At 36.2% G+C, this 22,196-nt stretch overlaps 1 protein-coding gene across 1 annotated transcript in view; it reads right to left on the bottom strand.

Moving 5' to 3' along the window:
• LOC115840133 (serine/threonine-protein kinase MRCK alpha-like) overlaps window positions 1-22,196 on the bottom strand; it is a 45,038-nt gene that overhangs the window by 5,199 nt on the left and 17,643 nt on the right. Inside the window, 6 exon segments of the mRNA XM_030832646.1 lie at window positions 5,159-5,746; window positions 8,528-8,590; window positions 9,717-9,933; window positions 11,563-11,644; window positions 20,723-20,859; window positions 21,479-21,615. Coding sequence (XP_030688506.1) covers window positions 5,159-5,746; window positions 8,528-8,590; window positions 9,717-9,933; window positions 11,563-11,644; window positions 20,723-20,859; window positions 21,479-21,615 — 1,224 coding nt within the window.

Here is a 22,196-nt window from a genome sequence, read left to right as displayed (position 1 = left end):
CAACTTACAAAAGATTAATCTCCAAAATTTATAAGCAGCCCATGCAGCTCAATATCAAAAAAAAAAAAAAAAAAGGCCAATCCAAAAATGGGCAGAAGCCCTAAATAGGCATTTCTCCAAAGAATATATACACATTACCAACAAACACATGAAAGGATACTCAACATCACTAATCATTAGAGAAATGCAAATCAAAACCTCAGTGAGGTATCAACCTCACACCAGTCAGAATGGCCAGCATCAATAAATCTACAAACAATAAATGCTAGAGAGGGTGTGGAGAAAAGAGAGCCCTGTTGCACTGTTCATGGAACTGTAAATTGATACAGCCACTATGGAGAACAGTATGGAGTTTCCTTAAGAAACTAAAACTAGAACTACCTTATGGCCCAGCAATCCCACTACTGGGCATATACCCCGAGAAAACCATAATTCAAAAAGTCATGTACCACAATGTTCATTGCAGCTCTATTTACAATGGCCAGGACATGGAAGCAACCCAAGTGTCCATCGACAGATGAATGGATAAAGAAGATGTGTCACATATATACAATGGAATATTACTCAGCCATAAAAAGAAACGACATTGAGTTATTTGTATTGAGGTGGATAGACTTAGATCTGTCATATGGAATCTAAAAAAGTAAAAAAAACTGTTCTGAAGAACCTAGGGACAGGACAGGAATAAAGACGCAGAGGTAGAGACTGGACTTGAGGACACAGGGAGGGGGAAGGATAAGCTGGGACGAAGTGAGAGGGGCCTGGAAATATATATACTACCAAATGTAAAATGGATAGCTAGTGGGAAGCAGCCACATAACACAGGGAGATCAGCTCAGTGCTTTGTGACCTCCTAAAGGAGTGGGATAGGGAGGGTGGAAGGGAGACGCAAGAGAGAGGATATATGGGGATATATGTAAAGTTGATTCACTTTGTTATAAAGCAGAAACTAACACATCATTGTAAAGCAATTTTACTCCAATAAAGATGTTAAATAAATAAATGGAATCATATGGTATTCATGATTAATTATATCTGCTAAGCCCAAATACATTATAAAAAATACCTTCAGAGTGGAATCCAAAGAAAATCCCATAATAATATTATATTATCATATAATATCTGCCTCAAAATCTTTTTTTTGATACACAGGGTTAACATAAATTAAAATGGCACATAAATGATGCGCATGGGTCAAATTATATAGTACAACACGTATGTAAAGTCTGACAACAATCTTTCTAACACCTACATCTAACAGCAGCTTTATTAAGAAATTTCATAACATTTCAAAATCTGTGGTTCCTAAACCAGGTCAACTCCCAAAAAGAATATAGTGTAAGATTAGAAAAGTATATCTGGGGAGTGAAATTAATGAGCAAAGCAGAAAGAACTTCCAGCCAGTAACATTTTTGGAACTTTCCACTTTATTAATAACAACATCTTATGGCTCCTGAATACTCACCTCAACATGAATATGTCTCCCCATTAAAACAACAGCAATATAATTAACAACACTTCCTACACTCATGTTGTGCCATCTCTTCCCTTTTTCCTGTGGTCAACTCTTGAAAGTGTCATTTACATTTCACATCCTCCACTTCCCAGCCCTACTGACACCCAGTCCATGGCAATCTGACTTGTGTCTTAACCCATCCATTAAAACTGCTCTCACTACAAGCCATTAACCGTCCATTATTCCTAAAACCAACAGACACGTTTCAGTCTTTGTCTTACTTGAAAGCTCAGCAATACTTGCCTCCTACAATTCTCCCTCTCAGTTTCCTTTGTGGGCTTCTTGCTCTCTGACCATCTCTCTAATATTTATGTTTCTTGGTCCTCTGGCCTATGTCCTATTCTCTCTCACTCTGTTTACTCTCGCACTGGAAGTACAAACTCAGCGTGTCCAAGGAACCAGGCTGATAATGCCAGAAACTAGTCATTGATTTTAGCTTTACCACAAATGGGATGGCCAGACATTGTGTGCTCTGATGTGTTCAGCGTGACATACAAAACTAGTAAGAAATTACTCTTATTAGAAGCCATTAATGCTCATTTTCAGTTGTAGGAAATTCAGGATGTAGAGGAAGAAGTTAGAAAGCACCACGAGGAAACAGACAGATCCAGATTGTAGAACATCCTACAGTAGAGCAAATCAATGGTGTGGAAAACCACTCAGGATTAAAAGATATTTAAGAGATAACCATAACATGCCATGTGTGGACCATTTTTGGATTCTGATTCCAAGAAATACACTGTCAAAAGAGATGTCTTTATGATAATCAGCAATATTTGAATATGGACTACTGGATGGTAAAAAAGAATCATTGGTAATTTCTTCAGAGGTGATAATAGTGATGTGGCTTTATGAGAAAATGACCATATTTTTAGAGATGTATGTTAAAGTGTGTAGAAGTGGAATGAAAATAATGTTTGGGATTTTATTTCAAATACTTCAACAACTCAACAAAAAGGAAAAAATATTAAGTTATCATATCCCTTCCTCCTCTGTCCATCCGAATCTGTCCCACCTTGTGTTTTATTATCTCAGTAATATCAGTGGCATCACTCATTTTCTCAACTAGGAAATCCTGATTCTCTGGTCCCTGAGCTTCCACTTCTAATCAAAGCTTTGTAAAGCAAAGTTTTTTCAATTATATCTCCTCAATATCCCTCAACTTGTCTCCTCTCCATCCCAACTGTCTCTACCATACATAATTTTAATCCACAATTTCTACAATGACCTCCTAGTTGGTCTCTTGGGCTCCAGTCTCACCTCTCATTTATCGTTTACCTCACCACTAGAACCTAGGGATTTTTCTGAAGTGCAACTCTAGCCATGTCAGTGCGTCTGTGATCTGGCTCATGAGAACTTCTCCAGTCCCATCTCTTGAACTCTTATCTTGAACTCCATGCCTGAAACAGTGAACTTATTATAGTTCCTCACAAAATGCTGTATCAATGGCCTTTTCCAGTTATGACAGAGTCATCTGCCATTAGAATTACCCTCCCACCATCAATACTTATAAAAATGGACAAGTCATATGAAATAACTGTTTTTAGGCATTAGTTAGTAGGAAGCACAGGACTGCCATTCATAAAAGAAGATAAATATATAAGGTGGGTCCCACATTCCCCTGTTTCTCTGCCTAAGGGAAATTTCCAAAACTGCTATGCAGGAAAATGGAACCCAAGCAGAGAGTTGAAGTTTTGCCAGACAGAGGAAACAGATTCTAATGTGTCTGGAATTTGCGAGACAGAGTACACAGAGGAAAGAGCCACAAAGAAAGGTGTCCCAGAAATCTGCACAGCTGTTCCCTTGAACTTCCTGGCCAAATCCAAAACTGCACACAGACAGAGCAAGATTCCACAAGACTCACACAGAGCATTGAGAGTGAACAGAAATTTCATAGGTAGTACAGTGCTGGAAAGACATTAGATTTCTGAACCAGAGTAGAGAGACATTGGTGAAAACTCTAGGCATTCACTTGAGACCCAGAAAGGCCATTCTTTGGGCATGAGGACTAGAAGAAAAGACAAAATAGGCCCACCCTAACAAAGTCTAATTCCAAGACTCAGCAAAACTAAAGTAATTCATCAGTAGGTTGTTTGTCAGAACAAAACACACAACACCCTCTAGAGAAATACATAATATAACCCAGAGTCCCTGTATCATAGCATTCATAATGTCCAGCAAAGATTAAAAAAAAAATAAGACCTGTAAAAAAGCAGGAAAATAACAGCTTTAATCAAAAAAAAAAATCAGTAGAAGCAGGCCCATAGAGGCCATATGTTGGAATAATTATAAATAATTGTATAAATAGTTTAAGACTTTGTGAAAAAATATAAACAAATTGGCAGAGAGGAGAAATCTAGCAAAGAAATGGAAATTTCAAAAAGAATACTTGAAATTATAGAACAGAGGAATATAATACCTGAAATGCTTAAAAATCCCTGGACAAACCAGGCGTAAAAGATCAGTGAAACTGAAGATATAATCAATATAAATTATCTAAACTGAAGTAGAGAAGGAAAAAAGATTTTTAAAAAACAGAGCCTCAACAACTTGTAGAACAAAGTCAAGAGGTCTAATATACATGTAATTGGATCTCCAGAAAAGATAAAATAGGTTAAAAAAAATTTTAGAAAATATAATGCCTAAACATTTTCCAAAATTAATGACAGATATCAATCTTCAGATCCAAAAAGTCCTGAAAATCCTCAGCAGAATATATACAAAGAAACTCACATGTAAACACATCGCAGTCAAATTGCTGAAAACCAAAGATAATGAGAAAATCTTAAAGTCTGCCAAATAGAAAAGACAGAGGGAACAACAATAAAAATGGTTGATTTCTCACTGGAAACAATGGATACCAGAAGAAAATAGAATGACATTTTTTAAGTGCAGAAAGAAAAAAATGCTTCTCATTTTTTTAGCTGGCCTTTCCAGACTCACCAGTTTGGATTGTGTCCCTCCTACATGCTCCTGTAGAATACTGTATTCCCCTATCACAGCACTTGCTTAATTTAATTATTGATCTCATATCATGATTATAATCTCAATAAAGATACAGACTATTTCACCATGTTTAATATTGTGCCCTTAACTTTTAGCATAGTAAGTTCATATTAAGTGCTCAATTACTATTCTCTAAGTGAATTAAAAATGCTGTATTAAATTTATAAAATGATGGCCTGCATCAATGAAATATCAAATAGGCTAAAATTATTTAGGAACATTCTATGTAGACTTTACATAAGCTAAATCTAAAAGGCAAAATGTAATCTACTTAGTAAATATTTCTTATGGTTAATTAATGCTTATGTGATTTTCAGTGACCATGAAGATATCTACTTAGGACCTTACAAAAAGCAACAACCTGAATTAAGAATATATTCAAGGTAAATTATCCTATGAATATAGTATAAATTAAAGGCTAAGTTATTTCACATGTATGACTTAGATATAACTTCTTTAGAGCTATTCTACTTAAAAAGACATAGACAACTTAGGAAAATTCTTCAGTGATGTAGTTTTCAAAAATAAAACCATCATTAACAATATTTAGTCATATGATATAGAATTGTAATAACAAGGTTGGAAAGGTACAGAGAGACAAGGAAATAAATTGTAAGATAGCCTTACGGAAATAACTTGGATTTGCTGGCCACATCAGTTCAACTGGCCTAGATCTGAGGCCCCTGTTGTCAGTGTAAATGCCAACGCTCTTAAAACATAACAGATACTCAGTACTAGAGATCTCAGTTGCACAGAGAGCGTCCACTGGTTGATGTGCAATAAATGACAGTGTAGGGTCATGGGAGTGCAGCATCCTGTATGGAATTCCTTCTCTCCTCAAGGGGTATCTCAGGAATCCTGATTGGAATCCTACACAGAGCTATTTGCTGAAGATGCCCATCCACTGGACATTGGTTGGGATTTGGAGCTCTTTAAATTTTCTGTGAGAAATTTTCTTGCTCTGAAACAGCTCGTAACAGAAGATTTGGCTTTTCCTAGCCACACAGAGGCATGTATGGGCCCCTTGGCACACTGTTCCAGAAATCATGGTCTCGCACCCTTTGGTTTCTGCCAGCTTGTGAATATCAGTCTTTCGTCCATCCAAAGCTGACATGGGAAACAGCTGCACATGGTGACTTCGTCCTGAGATCACTGCAACCACCTGGCCATGGGGGATAAGCTCAATCTGGTGAATCTTCTTCATGTAGCCAATGCGAATAATTTCTACACAAGTAAGCATATTTGTAAGTCATTTTAAAATTCTAAATAACTTCTGTTTACTTATTTCAACTGTTCTCCAAATTTTACTCATAAGCAATTAAGACATTTTTCCCAATAAAAATGATCTGATAAATCTTCTTAGTGTCATTAACTTGAGTAATTTCTCTACAAATAAAACAGCAAGTCACCTTCAAATAGCAATGCTTTCTTATTTTTTTATTTTCTTTATTGAGGTATATTTGACATATAACATTATATTAGTTTCAGGTGTACAACATAGTGACTCAATATTTGTGTGTATTGAGAAATGGTCACCACAATAAATCTAGTTAACATCCAACATTGTAGATAATTACAATTTTTTCTTGTAATAAAAATTTTTAAGATCTACTCTCTTAGCAACTTTCAAATACACAATATAGTATTATTAACTATGATCATGTTGCTGTACATGACATACCAAGGACTTATTTATTTTATGATTGGAAGTTTATACATTTAAAACCCCTTCACCCATTTTGCCCATTACCCCCACCTCTGGCAACCACAGATTGTTTTCTGCATCTATGAACGTGTTTGTTTAGATTCCACATACAAGTGAGATCATATGGTATTTGTCTTTCTCTGACTTCTTTCACTTAGAGTAACAACCTCGAGGTCCATTCATGTTGTCGTAAATGGGAAGATTTCTTTCTTTTTTATGGCTGAATATGATATTCAGCCATGATATATATATATATATATATATATATACATATACATATATAATGTATGTATGTGTATATATCTCACATCTTTATCCATTAATCCATTGGTAGACACTTAGGTTGTTTCCATATCTTGACTATTACAAATAACACTGCAAGGAACATGGAGGTGCGATATCTTTTCAAGTTAGTATTTTTGTTTTATTTGAATAACTATCCAGAAGTGGAATTGCTGGATCATATGGTAGCTCTATTTTTAATTTTTGAGGAACTTCAATACTGTTTTCCATATGGCTGCAACAATATACATTCTCATCAACAGTAAACAAGGATTCTCTTTTCTTCACATCCTCACCAACACTTATTATTTCTTGGCTTTTTAATAATAGCTATTCTAACAGGTATGAGGTGATATCTTATTGTGGCTTTGATTTGCATTCCCCTAGTGATCTTGAGCACCTTTCATGTATCTGTTGGCCGTCTGTATGTCTTCTTTGGGAAGATATCTATTCAGGTCCTCTGTCCATCTTTTAATCAGATGGCTTAGTTTTTTTGCTATTGAGTTTTATGAGTTTTTATATATTTTGGATATTAACCCCTTATCAGCTATGATTTGCAAATATTTTTTCCCATTTGGTAGGTTGCCTTTTCCTTTTGTTGATGGTTTTCTTTGCTGTGCAGAAGAATGTTTTCCTATTTTAAAATTCTTTCCAATTATTACTCCAATGGATTTAAATCAGGTTCTAATAAAATCACAGACATAAACTCAAAGGGTAGGTTTGAGAAGGACCAAAAAGGGATAGGAAGAGCATAAGAGATCAAAAATTATATAGGTTAAAAAAATAATAATAATTATTCCATAGATAACATAATTACCTTAAACATAAAATTAGCATAATAAAGCACTAAACTCAGTCCTGAGATTCCAGACAGCAAGGCGAACACACTCAATGTCTGACAAGTGGAAATATACTGCTTTTTCTTTTTCTTTTTTCTTTTTTTGGCCTTGCCGAGCAGCTTGCAGGATCTAGATCCTACCAGGGATCAAACCCAGGGCCCCGGCAATGAAAGTGCCGAGTCCTAACCCCTGGACCACCAGGGAATTCCCAATATACTGCTTCTTTAGGGAAAAAAACTGTCCTTTTTTTTCTGGCACTAAATTGATTCTTTCATTACACAAATATTTGTTGATTGACTACTATGTGCCAGGCACTGTTTAAGTGCATAAGATACAGTGCTGAACAAAAAGAGACAAGTCCCTGCTCTTATGCTGGCACCTGGTGGACCTTTCATGGGTCTCCTCACCAGGACTGAGTCACCCACACAGCATGGGAAGCCTTCAATGGAGAATAGCTAATGCCCTTCAAATGCAGATTCTCCTTTAACTAACTTATCATTAGAGTGCAAGACATTCAAGAGAACATCTATATTACAATGACTCCTCTTCATTTCATCTACTCCCCCATTTCTCCCTCAAACAACCATTAGATCCAAACAAAAACAAACAAAACAAAAACAGAAACAGAGAACTCTTCGGTCTTATCTGGGAAGTATTCACTTTATGTTGTTACTCTTTGTGGTGTCAATGTACTAGTGGGGGAGGGGGATTCAAGCAGAAGTGTTTCCTTTCATGAACCAACTTCAAGATGGTAAACTAAGTTCTTACAGCGCACTTATTAGATAAAATCGCTTGTGAAGATATTTAGACACACTACTATATATAAAATAGATAACCAAGAAGGATCTACTGAGAGCTCTACTCAATCTTCTGTAATAACCTATATGGGTAAAGAATCTGAAAAAGAATGAATACATGTGTATGTATAACTGAATCACTTTGCTGTACACCTGAAACTAACACAACATTGTAAATCAACTATACTCCAATAAATTTTTTTTTAAAAGATATTTGGGCTCTGAAAGATTATGGATCTCTGAAAGTAAAAAAGTCATCATTTGACTTGAAAGCACGTCGAACCAGATGTGGAAATTTTCTTTTACAGAAAAGAAGAGAACAACCTGATATTATTATTATTAGAGTTTAAAGTTATTCCAGAACAGTAAACACTCTCCTTACCATCTAAGGTAACGTGGACAACAAATAACCCTTCTTCACTTCCCAGAGCGATTCTTTTGTGATCTATATTTGACACATAAATTAAAATATCAAGTATTTTGGGGGGCAAACATTAAGTGAAGCTAATAAGATAAACTGGACAAGTTTATCAATGTTGAAAAAGTTTCGAAGTCAAATTAAATATATATTTAGCAATACTACAGTGAAAAGAAACATAAGAATAAATAATTGGCACTATGATTTTTCTTTCACATTACAGAAATAAGCATAATAAAACATTACTTTTCTCAATAGAAAGATCATTTTGCAAAGTAATCTTTATGAATACTTGGAGAAAGTATAATGTTCAAGTAATGATAAACTGTCAAATTTTCTATAAGTGATGTTTCATGAATGAAAAAATTTTATAAAATAATTTGGTGACCTTGGCCTGAGCTAAAACAGCATGGGGAGGTATGTCACAACATAGTGAGAACTAAAAAAGTGTAAAGATAGCACATTAAGTGAAGGCTTTGAATACAAAGCACAGACTTTACATATATAAACTCATTTAGTCCTCTCCATAACTGAAAAACTGGAATTATCTGCATTTAACACATGAAGTTTAGTAGCTAGCTCCGTGACCCCCAGGAGGAAATAGCTAAGTGGCTCTATTTTCACCAGCATCTAATGCAGAAGAAATGCTGTTTAAGAAATGCAAGTATTCTTGTCTATTGATAAAACTTTCAGTATTGATCTTAGCAATTCATTCATTGATTCACTTGATTTTCACTTATCTATTGAGTATTGGGCATTGGGATTTGAAAGACAGTCTCTGCCCTTAAGGTAGGTAGTTCACAGTTACACACAGGGTCACACCCCTTATGTGTTTGGGGCCAGATGTGTTTGGGAACTCATAATTTTTCAGACTTGAAAAGGTAGATTGAAAAGACTTGAAAGGTAGATTAAAGAAGCACCCTTTCAGGCAGGGCCTGGGGAGCCATCGTATAATCAAATATATTTTTGCAGAGAATCTGATGAGTCGCTGTGGGATAGAAGTGGAAAGACAACCCTCCACCCCCAGGTAAGCCTCATTCACTCAGGTTTTGCTGACAAATGAATTGTGGATAAAGTTAAGGTTTTCAGATTTCAACATTGGGGCTGTGGTGAAGTGTAGGAACCTAGCGGGATAAATGTCGTAACTCCATACCTATGATTGAAGCTGTCTGGGTGGTTTTGATCAGGGGTAGCTTGCTGTCATAAGTCTCTTTCAGAACATAGACTGAGCGGTCTCTGGAATTACTTTTTCTCAATATTTTGTGCAATTCACTCAGCACACCCACCCACTCACTCTTCTCATTCTCGCTATCTGCTAAGATTGGGATTGAATATCTATTACTAGGTGCTGAGAGCTGGGAAGCTGTGACCTAGAATGATTTAAGGAATATCTAGGTTATAAGAAAGCAAACATTCTTTATGCCAGCCTGTCTAGTATTTTTCATAAATCTCACCATTGTTAAACGACACTTGTAATACAGTTACCCTCTTCCTAGTAGTAAAATAGATGACGTGAGTATCAGAAGCAGGCCAAAAGCAAAGTGTCAGAATCACGTCTACTTTGATCCTCATAAAACTACCGGTGTTCTCTGACTACCTAAAATCTTGTACTTCATCAAATGAAAATAGCTACCATTTATTGAATGCTGACTCTGTACCAGAAACTGCTCTAAGAAATTGACATGTGTTAATTGATTAAATCCTCACAGAAACCTCAGTGGGTAGTTACTGCTATTCTCTCCATTTTATCAGTGAGAGGACAGGAGCACAGCAGGGTAGAATGCAGGCAGTCTGATGCCAGGACCTCCACTCTGAGACTTTCTATTTCTTTAATTCTAACACACAGCTTTGCATCTTTAGATTATCTCTGAAACGGCAATATGTTCTGCAATGGCAATTATCATAATCAATTGTGATATTACAGAATGTTAAGGAGTTTTTTGTTGTTAAGTTAGAAATATTCAAAAACACTTGTTTTCCTGGTTGCTACATGCCTATAACTTACATTATACTAGTAAATGGCAAATCAGATTTAAATTTTAAGATATATGATTAAGCTAGCAGAACTCTAAATTTATATATAAAACTTTCTTTTGTGAGCATGAAGTTAGCAGCAATGACTTTATAAATTCCCACTGTAAGTCAGTTCCAAATGGCCAGGTCTTTGTAGTCTCTTGCCGGTTGGGTACAGTCTAAATAGATGTCTATCTTTGCACTAAGGAACTAAGAATACTCCTGTCTGGCCTTTGTTAAACCAAGATTCCTAGGTTGACTGTAACCACATGGGTCTCGAGGGGATAACAGTCCTTTGCTTTCTCTGTCACTTTATTTAATCCATTCCAGAATCACTTTTATTTTTTACATGAATTTTAAACAGCAGAGTGTCTATATTTTAGAGTTTGCAAAACAACATCTTTCCCCAATTTTTCCATTTTGTACTCTTGGTTTGAATCTGAATTATGACTTCAAAATGTTGCCTCAGAGGAGACTTATTTTACAAAGTACCTCTAGTTTTAGAAGTTGCATATTCATGCTACTGCAGGTCCATGAATCGACGATCTTCCTCTATGTCTGATCCGGAAGTATATGGTCTCTATTCCTCTGTTACTGTTTATTCCTTCTTCTTTCACACCCCCCCACCCCAGTACCATTCTGCTTTGTAAGCTTCCCCTGTTTTCAGCTATGAATTATATCTGTCCTGTTACCTTAGTGTGGAATGAATGGACACCCTCAGGAACATTTGTATTTTAAGTCTCAGATTTAACTGTAGAATGAAAGATGTGACACCTGCAAAAAGCTATTTATAGTATTTTTGAATAAGAATAAAGGGCTAGATTTCTTGTGGCAAGTGGGAGAGGGAGAGAAACTATCTCACAGCACTTCTAAAATCTCAACCTCCAGGTACCTTCAGTAACTCAAGGAGCCCTGACCCCTAGGAACAGGCAAAAAAGAGATGAAACAAAACATACAAGGGATCCAATGGCAGTATGCACACTTACCTTAAACATACGAGGCATTTCCTTTCTCCTTGCAGGAATAAAATCAGAGGGCCAGACTGAACTCACAGAAAGTGCTCCATCCCTGAAGGAAAAGCGAGACACTGGGAGGGAGCAGAATCACCTGAAAGTGAGTAAAACAATAAATAAGCATAATCCTCAATTTTAATTTCCCTGATTTTTAACATTCTTCTTTTCAGTAACTGACAGTGGTCAAAATATTGTATCAGCAGTACCCTGCCTGTCGCATATCATCAGAAAACGCAAGTTAACTCTGGGCTGTCCCTGATTCACCGTTCACAGGGAACTAGGAAGGAGCACCTGTCTGACTCCAAAGCCATGGTCCCTAGAATATGGGCCATGTGCCCTCAGATCAGCTCATCTGTATATGTTTTAAATGTTACCAAGATAGACTTGACATATAATAAACTGCACGTTTTTAAAGTGAACAATTAGGTAAGTTTTGATTTATGTATACACCTGTGAAACCATCACCACACTGTAGATAATGAACATGTCCATCACCCCCAAAAGTTTCTTTGTACAGCTTGCAACCCCTACCCCCCATCCTTAGCACTCCTCCCTCCTCCCCCACTGATCTGCTTCCTGTCACTCTAGATTAATTTACATTTTCTAACATTTTATAGAAATGAAATATACAATATGTAGTCTTTTTGTCTGGCTTTTTCTCAGCATAACAATTTTGTGATGCATTCATGTTGCCACATGGATGAATACTTCATTTCTATTTATTGTTGAATAATATTTCATTGTATGGATATGCCACAACATATCTGTTCACCCATTAATGGGCATTCGGTTTGTTTCCAGTTTGGGGCTATTTTAAATAAAGCTGCTATGAATGTTCATGCTATGCTTTCTCTTGTAGAAATACCTAGGAGGAGAATGACTAGATCATATATTAGGTGTGTGTTTAGCTTTTTATTATATGATTTACAAAGCAATATATGAGAGATCTAGGTGCTCCACATCCTCCCAATACTTGAAATGATCCTTTTAATTTTAATCTTTCTTATGATGTGAAGTGGTACCTCATGGCTATTTCATTTGAATTTACCTAATAATTAATGGTGTTGAGCATGTAAGTATCTGTTATGTGCTTATTTGACATATGTATCTTCTCTATTGAAGTATCTTTTCAAATCCCTTGCCCATTTTTTAAAATTTTTTTAAAAATTGGGCTATTTTCTTATTATTGGGGTGGCCAAAAAGTGCCTTCGGTTTTTAAATAAAAATAAAAGACACATTTTTCATTTTCACCAAGAACTTTATTGTACAATGTATTCACCCTTTCTTTCCACTACCTTCTGCCATTTTTCAGGCAACTCCATTATTCCATCTTCCCCAAACATTTTATCTTTTTTAGCAAAGAACTGTTCCAGGTGCCTTTTACAGTCTTCCAGGGAATTGAAGTTTTTTCCATTAAGAGAATTTTGTAAAGACCAAAATAAATGGAAATCCGAAGGTGCAATGTGTGATGAATACGGAGGATGAATCAGAACTTCCCAACCAAGCTGTAACAGTTTTTGCCTGCTCATCAAAGAAACATGCCATCTTGCATTATCCTGATAGAAGATTATGCCTTTTCTGTTGACTTATTCTGGACGCTTTTCACTGAGTGCTGCTTTCAGTTGGTCTAATTGGGAGCAGCACTTGGAATTAATCATTCGGTTTTCCGAAGGAGCTCATAATAGAGGACTCCCTTCCAATCCCATCATATACACAACATTACCTTCTTTGGATGAAGACCGGCCTTTGGTGTGGTTTGGTGGTGGTTCATTTCGCTTGCCCCACGATCTCTTCCATTCACATTGTTTTACAGTATCCACTTTTCATTGCCCATCACAATTTGTTGTAAAAATGGAACTTTTTCATTACGTTTAAGTAGAGAATTGCACACGGAAATATGGTCAAGAAGGTTTTTTTCACTTAACTTATGTGGAACCCAAACATCAAAGTCATTAACATAAACAAGCTTGTGCAAATGATTTTCAACACTTGATTTAGATATTTTGAGTATGTCGGCTATCTCCCACATAATTATAACGTTGATTGTTCTCAATTAATATCTCTATTTGATTGCTCAACTTCAACTGGTCTACCGGACCGTGGAGCATCATCCAGCAAGAAATCTCCAGCACGAAACTTCGCAAACCACTTTTGACGTGTTTGATTAGTCGCAGAACCAGCTCCATACACTGCACAAATCTTTTTTTGCATTTCAGTTGTGTTTTTACCTTTCTTGAAATAATAAAGCATAATAGGACGAAAATGTTGCTTTTTTCCTTCCATCTTCAATATTAAAATGGCTACACAAAAATTCACCAATTTTGATAAGTTTTTTTTTTAATGCACGCCGATATGACAGCTGTCACATACAATCTAACAAAATTGTTTAAAATGAAGTCAAAGACATCTTAGTGCTACTAGGGCCATCTTAGAGAAAATAACAAATGAACCTTTTGCCCAACCCAATACTGTTTTAAGAATTTTTATATATTCTAGATATAAGTCCTTTGTCAGATATTTGATTTGCCCCCAGTCTGCAGCTTTTATTACTTCTCTTGACAATGTATTTCAAGGAACAGAAGTTTCAAATTTTGATGAAGTCCAATTTATCAATTTTTAAATTTTACCTGTTGTGCTTTGTGTTGTATCTAAGAACTATTTGCCTTATCCAAGATCAGCAAAGTTTTCTCCCATGTTTACTTCTAGGTGCTTTATAGTTTTAGGTTTTACATTTAGTTCTATGGTCTATTTTGAGTTAAATTTTGTATATAGTATAAAGTATAAATCAAAGTTGATTTTTTTACACATAGATATCTAAAATTCCAATTTCATTTGTTGCTAGATATTGCAACTTGTTGAAAATATTGTATATATTAAAGTAACAGAAAATTCAGAAATATAGTTACAAATGTTTTATATATGAAAGTATATTTTATGTGCATGTTAAAAATACATATGTAAATATATTTTATATGTATATTAGAAATTTTATATATATTTCTAGGTTTTTTTTTTTTCAAAGTTGTTTTGGCTCTTCTAACTCTTTTGCATTTTCCTATGACTTTTAGGATCAGCTTGTCAATTTCTACAAAAAGAATTAAGAAGCCTACTGAGATTTTGATTAAGACTATGTTAAAACTATCGATCAATTTTGAGAACAATCACATTTTTTAAATACTGAGTTCTGCAATGCATGACCACAGTCTCTCTCTCTATTTATTTAGATCTTTGTTAATTCTTTCATCAATATTTTATAGTTTTCAGTGTACAAGTCTTGCACATCTTTTGTCAGATTTATTTCTAAGTATTTTTTAATATTTATTTATTTTCCTTATTTATTTTTAAATTATTTTTGGCTGCATCAGGTCTTAGTTGCAGCACATGGGATAGTCCTTGAGGCATGTGGGATCTTTTTGTTACAGCACACGGTGTCTTTGTTGTGGTGCTTGGACTTCTCTAGTTGCGGTGTGCGGGCTTCTCTCACATTGTGGCGCAAGGGCTCCAGAGCACATAGGCTCTGCAGTTTGCAGCATGCAGGCTCTCTCATTGAGGTGCACAAGCTCAATATTTGGGGCTCGCAGGTTTAGTTGCCCCAGGGCATGTGGGATCTTAGTTCCCCGACCAGAGATTGAACCCGTGTCCCCTGCATTGGAAGGCGGATTCTTTACCACTGGACCACCAGGGAAGTCCCTACATTTTGATGCTATGGCAAATGGCATTACTTATTTAATTTTGATTTCTGATTATTTGTTGCTAGTATAAAGAAACGCAATTTATTTTATATATTGATCAAGCATCCTGCAAACTTGCTAAATTCATTTATTAGTTCTAATAGCTTCTTTGTAGATTACATTGAATTTTCTCCATAGATATTCATTTTGTCTATGAATAATTTTGCTTCCTTCTTTCCAACACGGATGTATTTTATTTCTTTTTCTTCCCTGGCCTGGATTTCCAATACAGTGTTAAATAAGTGCGTTGAGACCGAACATCTTTGTCTTGTTCCTGATCTTAGGGAGAAAGCATTGAGTCTTTTGCCGCTAATTATGATGTCAGCTGTGGGATTTTCATAAATGCCCTTTATCAGGATGAAGAAGCTCCCTTCTAAGTGTTCATCAAGAATATATGATTTTGTCAAATGTGTTTACTGTATCTACTGACATGATCTTTTTCATTTGTTGATATGGTAAAATACATTGATTTTTCAATATAAACCAACTTTCCTGAGATACACTACACTTGCTCAAGATGCAATATAATTTTTACATAATATTGGATTCGATTTGCTAACATTTTGTAGTTTTCCTCACATGCATGTGCTGATCAGTAATCTGCTGAATCCTCAAGCTAGATCCTCTGTAGATTCATGCAGAGCTAGTGCATGCTCTCAATCTCTCCCTCCCTCCCTCTCTCTCTCTCTCTCTGTCTCCCTCACTCTCTCCTGTCTAGCTCTGTACTTTGTCCTGTGTACTCTGGCTACTGGGTCTCTCTGGACTCTCAGCTTCATCTCTTCAGTTCAGGGAGTTCACCTGGGTCTGCCTGGGATTCCACTTTCTGTGTTATATACTGGAAACTTTCACAAGGCAGTAACCTGGGGCAAGTATAGAGCTGATCTCAGTTATTTCCCTTCATTATCTGATATCCAGAACCTTAAATCAGTTCTTTTGTTATTTCACGGGGAAGGTTAAATATAAATATGGCCCCTGTTACCCCATCTTGGTTGAAAGTAGAAGTCTGTTTGATTCAGCTCACTTGATAATTTTTGGCTTCTCCAACACTTAGAACAAACTCATTTCTTTCCCCCAATGCTATCATTCTCCACTACATCCTTACAGCTGTCAATGTGACCCTCAGTTTTTCAGTCCTGATGACTTAAAACCTCAGTACCATCTGGTATTGCTACTCTTTTCTTCATCTTCCTTTTTCTGCCACTCACCACGTCCCATGAGGTCACTTTAGTAATATTTCCTGCACCTGTCTCTTCTTCTGTAATTCCTGCAGCCACCACTTTAACGCAGACACTCATTTGATCTGAAGGATGGACAATTGTAAGCTGGACTTCTTGGCTCCAGCACAACTTTAATTTTCTCTGTCCCCAAAATGAAACACACACACACACACACACACACACACACACACACACACATACACACACACACACACACACTCCCAAACCAACTTATTGAAAATCTACATCAAGAATAACTTTCTGGGCTTCCCTGGTGGCGCAGTGGTTGAGAGTCCACCTGCCGATGCAGTGGGCACGGGTTCGTGCCCCGGTCCAGGAAGATCCCACATGCCACGGAGCGGCTGAGCCCGTGAGCCATGGCCGCTGAGCCTGCGCATCCGGAGCCTGTGCTCCGCAATGGGAGAGGCCACAACAGTGAGAGCCCCGCGTACCACAAAAAAAAATAAATAAATAAAGAGTAACTTTCTGAAGTCACCTTCAAGATTATCTAGTTTCCTGTATCAGTTATTCAAGGTAATACCAAAGTTCTGACAAAGATGACATTAGCTGAGGTGAAGAATATAAAACAAAGTTTGTGAGTAAGGAATCAAAATAAGACAAGATGAATGTAGAGACCCACAGAATCTGTGATAAGGAGAAAGTTCAGGCTGAGCAAGCACACAGCCATCACAGTGCCGGTTACACCTGGAAAAGAAGTATAAGGGAATACTATGAATAAATGTCTCACTACCTGGAGCCACAGGAAGTGAAAGGACCACCCAGGGAGTGTGCAGAGAAGGAAGAAAAGAAGGCCAAGGACAGATGCTCAGAGACACTAAGAGAAAAGTGTAGAGGAGCCGAAAAGGTGCAGAAGAATCAGGGGGAGCAGAGAACATATTGCATTTCCCCAAAGGATACACTTTCTATAAGTTCATCGATTCAATTTTATTAAACACTTAAAGAGTGTCTGGAGTGACATTTGCAACAATGGCAAAGTAAGGATCTCTGAAGATTCTCTCCTTCATAAAAGAAATGAGAAAACTAGCAAAATTCATCAGACAACTTTTTTAGAACTCTATAAATTAACCAAGGTTTGTGGCAATCTGAGGAGGATTTATTTAAAATAATAAAAAAAAAAAAAAAGCTGAATCTTGGTAAGGAGTATGAGCTTTGTGGTAGTTTAACTCGCCCTAGGCCCATGCTCCATTTCCAGCTCCTCAGTAGCCTTGAAAAATGGCAGCCTGCATTCACAGTGCATCCTAGAAGCCACTGGACACCTGAGGGAGCTGGAGAGTAGAAGGAGGAAGGAGAAAGGAGCTGGAGTATTAGGCTTGATTCAGAGGTCTCCCAGGGAAAAGTCTATTCCCCAAGGGGAACTCATAAAAAACTATTTCATGCAAGCATTTTAACTGCATAGCTGCCTATGCAGTGCTTAACAGCTGGACAAAATAATAGATTAACCAAAACTCTTAAAAGGAGAAGTTAGAAAATGAGATATCCATAGGGGTTTTGAAAAGGTCTGACATATTGCTGAGAATCTAGAGCATCATGCACATGCATAGAACTGTGAACATGCTTAGGGCTATGCATATGCTCAGGAAAGACCAGAGAAGGACATAAGTTCTCACCTCTGGCTGACATTGGATGCATAGATGAATGTTTTTCATCAAATTTGGGAGGTTTTCTGACATTATTTCTTCCAATATTCTTGAGGCTTTACACAAGTATAACGTGTTGTCAACGGCCTGGCTGAGTGTTGAAGAAGTGACCCCACTTGCACACAGAGCTCTTCAGCAAAGTGTGGGAGATTCACTGGTTCCAGATATTTAAAGAAATCTCTGCAAAATCATTAGCTAACTACTAAGCTAATGAAGTAGAGACGTCAAATAACTACACATGACTAAGAATAAAGACTTTATGGATTAGTTTGAAAAATTCACTGAACAAACAAACAACTACAACAAACAACAATAACAAATCCTGGAGAAGAAGTAGAATTTGATAACTAGAGCTGACAATAGTATTAATTGAAATGTCCAGTTTAAAAAAAAGTGATACTGTATGACTTGCAAGGAAGCATAAAAGTATGACCAATACACAGGTAAAAAGCAATCAATAAAAACTATCTCTGAGGAAACCCAGATGTTGGATTTACCAGACAAAGATTTAAATCAGCTATTTTAAATATGTTTGAAGACCTAAAGGAAATCATGCCTAAAGAACTAAATGAAACTATGAGAATGATGTCTCACCAAGTAGGAAATATAAATAAGGAAATAGAAAATACAAAAAAGAACCAAACAGAAATTCAGAGGTTGATGAGTACAATAACTGAAATGAAGAATTTACCAGAAGGGGTCAACAACAGAACTGAGCAGGCAGAAAGCAGAATCACTGAACTTGAAGATAGGTCAATTAACATTATCCAATCTGAAGAAAAGAAAGAAAAAAGAATGAAGAAAAATTAGTAGAACCTCAGAGTCCCTTGGGACACCATGAAGAATACTAAAATATATATAACGGGAGTCCCAGAAGGAGAGGAGAGAGAAAAGGGGTCAGAAAGGATAATTGAATGAAAATCTCAAATCAATATATAACCTAACTTTCCATCTTGAGAAACTAGGAAACGAAGAGCAAACTAAACTCAGAACAAGGAGAAGGAAGGAAATAATAAAGTTTAGAGTGGAATTAATAAAACAAGAGAAAATCAAGAAAACCAAAAGTTAGTTTTCTGAAAAGATCACCTAAAATTGATAAACTTTTAGCTAAACTGACCAAGAAAAAAATGAAAGAAACCTCAAATTACTAAAGTCAGAAGTAAAGTGGGAACATTACTTCTGACCTTTCAGAAAATAAAAGAAGTGTAAGGGAATACTATCAACAAGTGTATGCCCCCAAAATTAGATAATCTAAAGAAAATGGAAACATTCCTAGAAAAACACAAGGTACTAAAGCTGACTCAAGAAGATGTAGAAAATCTCAATAGACTTATAACAAGTAAAGAGATTGAACTAGCAATCAAAACATATCCCATAAAGAAAACCTCAGGACCAGATGACTTCACTAGTGAATTCTACCAAACATATTTAATACCAATCCTTCACAAACTCTTTCAAAAATAAAAGAGAAGAGAGTACTTTCCAACTTAATCTGAGGTCAGTATTATCCTAATACCAAAACCAGGCAAAAATATCACAAGGCAACAAAACTATAGACCAATATCCTGTTAATATAGATGCAAATATCTTCAAAAATTCTATTGAACCCAATCCAACATATTATAAAAAAGATTAGATACCATGACCAAATGGGATTTATCCCAGGAATGTATGATTGGTTTTATATACAAGAATCAATTAATGTAATGCATCATGAGAATTAAGGGGAAAACAATCATGTGATCTTCTCAATAGACACACAAAAAAAAAATTTGTCGAAATCCAACAGCCCTTACAGATAAAAACACTCAAAAAACCAGGAAGAGAAGGTCGTTTTCTCAACCTGATAAAGGGCATCAGCCATGAAAAATAATGAAGTATTGATACATGCTACATGGGTGAGTCTTGAAACATTATGCTTAGTGAAAGAAGCCAGTTACAAAACTCCACATGTTGTATGATTCCATTTATATAAAAATTCAGAATAGACAAATCCATAGAGACAGAAACAGATTAATGGTTGCTGGGGCTGGGGGCAGGGGTAAATGCAGAGTGACTGCTAATTAATAAAGGTTTCTTTTTCGTGTGATGAAAATGTTCTAAAATTAGATTGTGATGATGGTTTTACAACCTTGTGAATACACTAAAAACCACTGGGTTGCCCATTTTTAAATGGTGAATTTTATAATATATGAATTATATCTCAATATAAAGAGCATCTGGTTTTAAGGTTGTATTTCCTTTTCTGCTACACACACACATACACACACACACAATAAGAATATAAACTTCTGACTAAAAATAAATAAATAAATAAACTCTTACAAATATTACACAATTATAATCCATAACTAAGAGGTAATGATGCAAACTTTAGGCAGAAATCTTCCATTTTAAAGTTCACATGGCAATGGAGAAAATTAGAAACTTAACATAAGTTAAATGACAGCACTATTTTTAAAAATTTCAGAAACCACTTTTATTCCCAGATTTTTTGATAAAAAATAATCTCCCTTTCGAAGCTTACCTCATGTCAATCACTTGACTAACTACAACATTGGGTTTTGAGTCTTCTTCATCCATATCATACAGGAAGAGTTTGAAGTCACACACTAGAGCCAATGCCCTCTGCCATCCTTTTTTCATCCCTGCTTTCTTTGGAATCTTTAGTTTTTATTTTTCAAAAAACAAATAAAAGCAATCCAAGCTGAAACATCAAATACTACCCATTTATTACATATAAAATTAAAATAATAAAAATGAAAAAAAATGTGTTACAAATCTACCACTTGTTAAAGATTGGAACAGAACTACATAACATAATTCCTTTGAGGACTAAACAATACTTGGGTGGTGAAAATACGATCAATACAATTTCCATTAACACTAGTCACAGCGTTGCCTCTACATAAGATTAAATTCAATTTTGGTAGCCTCAAGTTCAACTCAGATTTTAAATATTTCTGAAGAAGATTCTTTCACTTTTAGCTTCATAATTTATTATTACTGACCGGAAGTCAAAGTTACATTATTAGAAGGGATTTTAGCATTTGTTCATTGCAAAGTAAGGTCTAAACAGAAAACTTTGTGAAATTTGAAAATATCCTATCAGGGACACCTAAACTTTATTCTGAAATCATATTCTTCAGATGATTTTCAGTTGCATATAATTAATATCGTATAACATATCATAAATATTTCTGAAAAATATTGTGCACACATTGTGAAAAGTGATTAATAAACTCTTTAAGACTTCATATGAAACAAAAATATTGACACTTACCCAGACATGGCCTTCATAGGCTGTTCCCATGCCTTTCTGTGGGTCTAGACAGAAGGCACCTTTCTTCTGATGAAAAGGCATGGGACACGTTTTTGGAGCTTTTTCTACACAGGTTGTGTGACATGAGAACCCACATGCTTTTTGAGGGAAATAAAGAGATAAGATTGTAGGGGATATGATGGTTTGACTCCCTCAACCCCCATTGCAATTCTGTCTACTACTGTAAAGGTGAAATGCTAAAAACTACATTTCCCAGACTCCCTTGGAACTAAGTTTTGGACCTGATGTAAGCTCCACTAATAAGATAGCTCTCTATGAGACTTTGAGTTGAGTCAAGCTGGGGGAGATGCCTGATGTAGCACATCCATTTTACTGGCTTGGATCTTGACAGAGGGAGTGTGAGGTCACAGCTGCAGTGGTGGTTTTTGAATTTGATGGAAGCTCTCTTAACTCTGCAACAACAGGGTCTTTCCTGACTCTGGCAGAAGTTGCAGGTTCTGAGGGCTGCAGCAGTGGTGGCAGCTTCCAGATTCACCGTCTTCTTGGGACAATGGTGGAGCTGTCCCAGGCTCAACAGAGACTGAGTAATGCTGGCAGCAGGAGATGCACCTCGGAGCTCAGCTCAGAGCCTGCCTCTGCTGCCCTAGGAGAATTGTATGGGCACATAATTCCCCATTTAAAATCCTATTTTCTTTAATATGCTAGGACACATTTATGG

Source organism: Globicephala melas, chromosome 6 (assembly GCF_963455315.2).
Source record: "Globicephala melas chromosome 6, mGloMel1.2, whole genome shotgun sequence".
Lineage (NCBI taxonomy): Eukaryota > Metazoa > Chordata > Mammalia > Artiodactyla > Delphinidae > Globicephala > Globicephala melas.
Note: the sequence above shows the minus strand (reverse complement) of the source record. Positions and strands in the feature narration are given on the sequence as shown.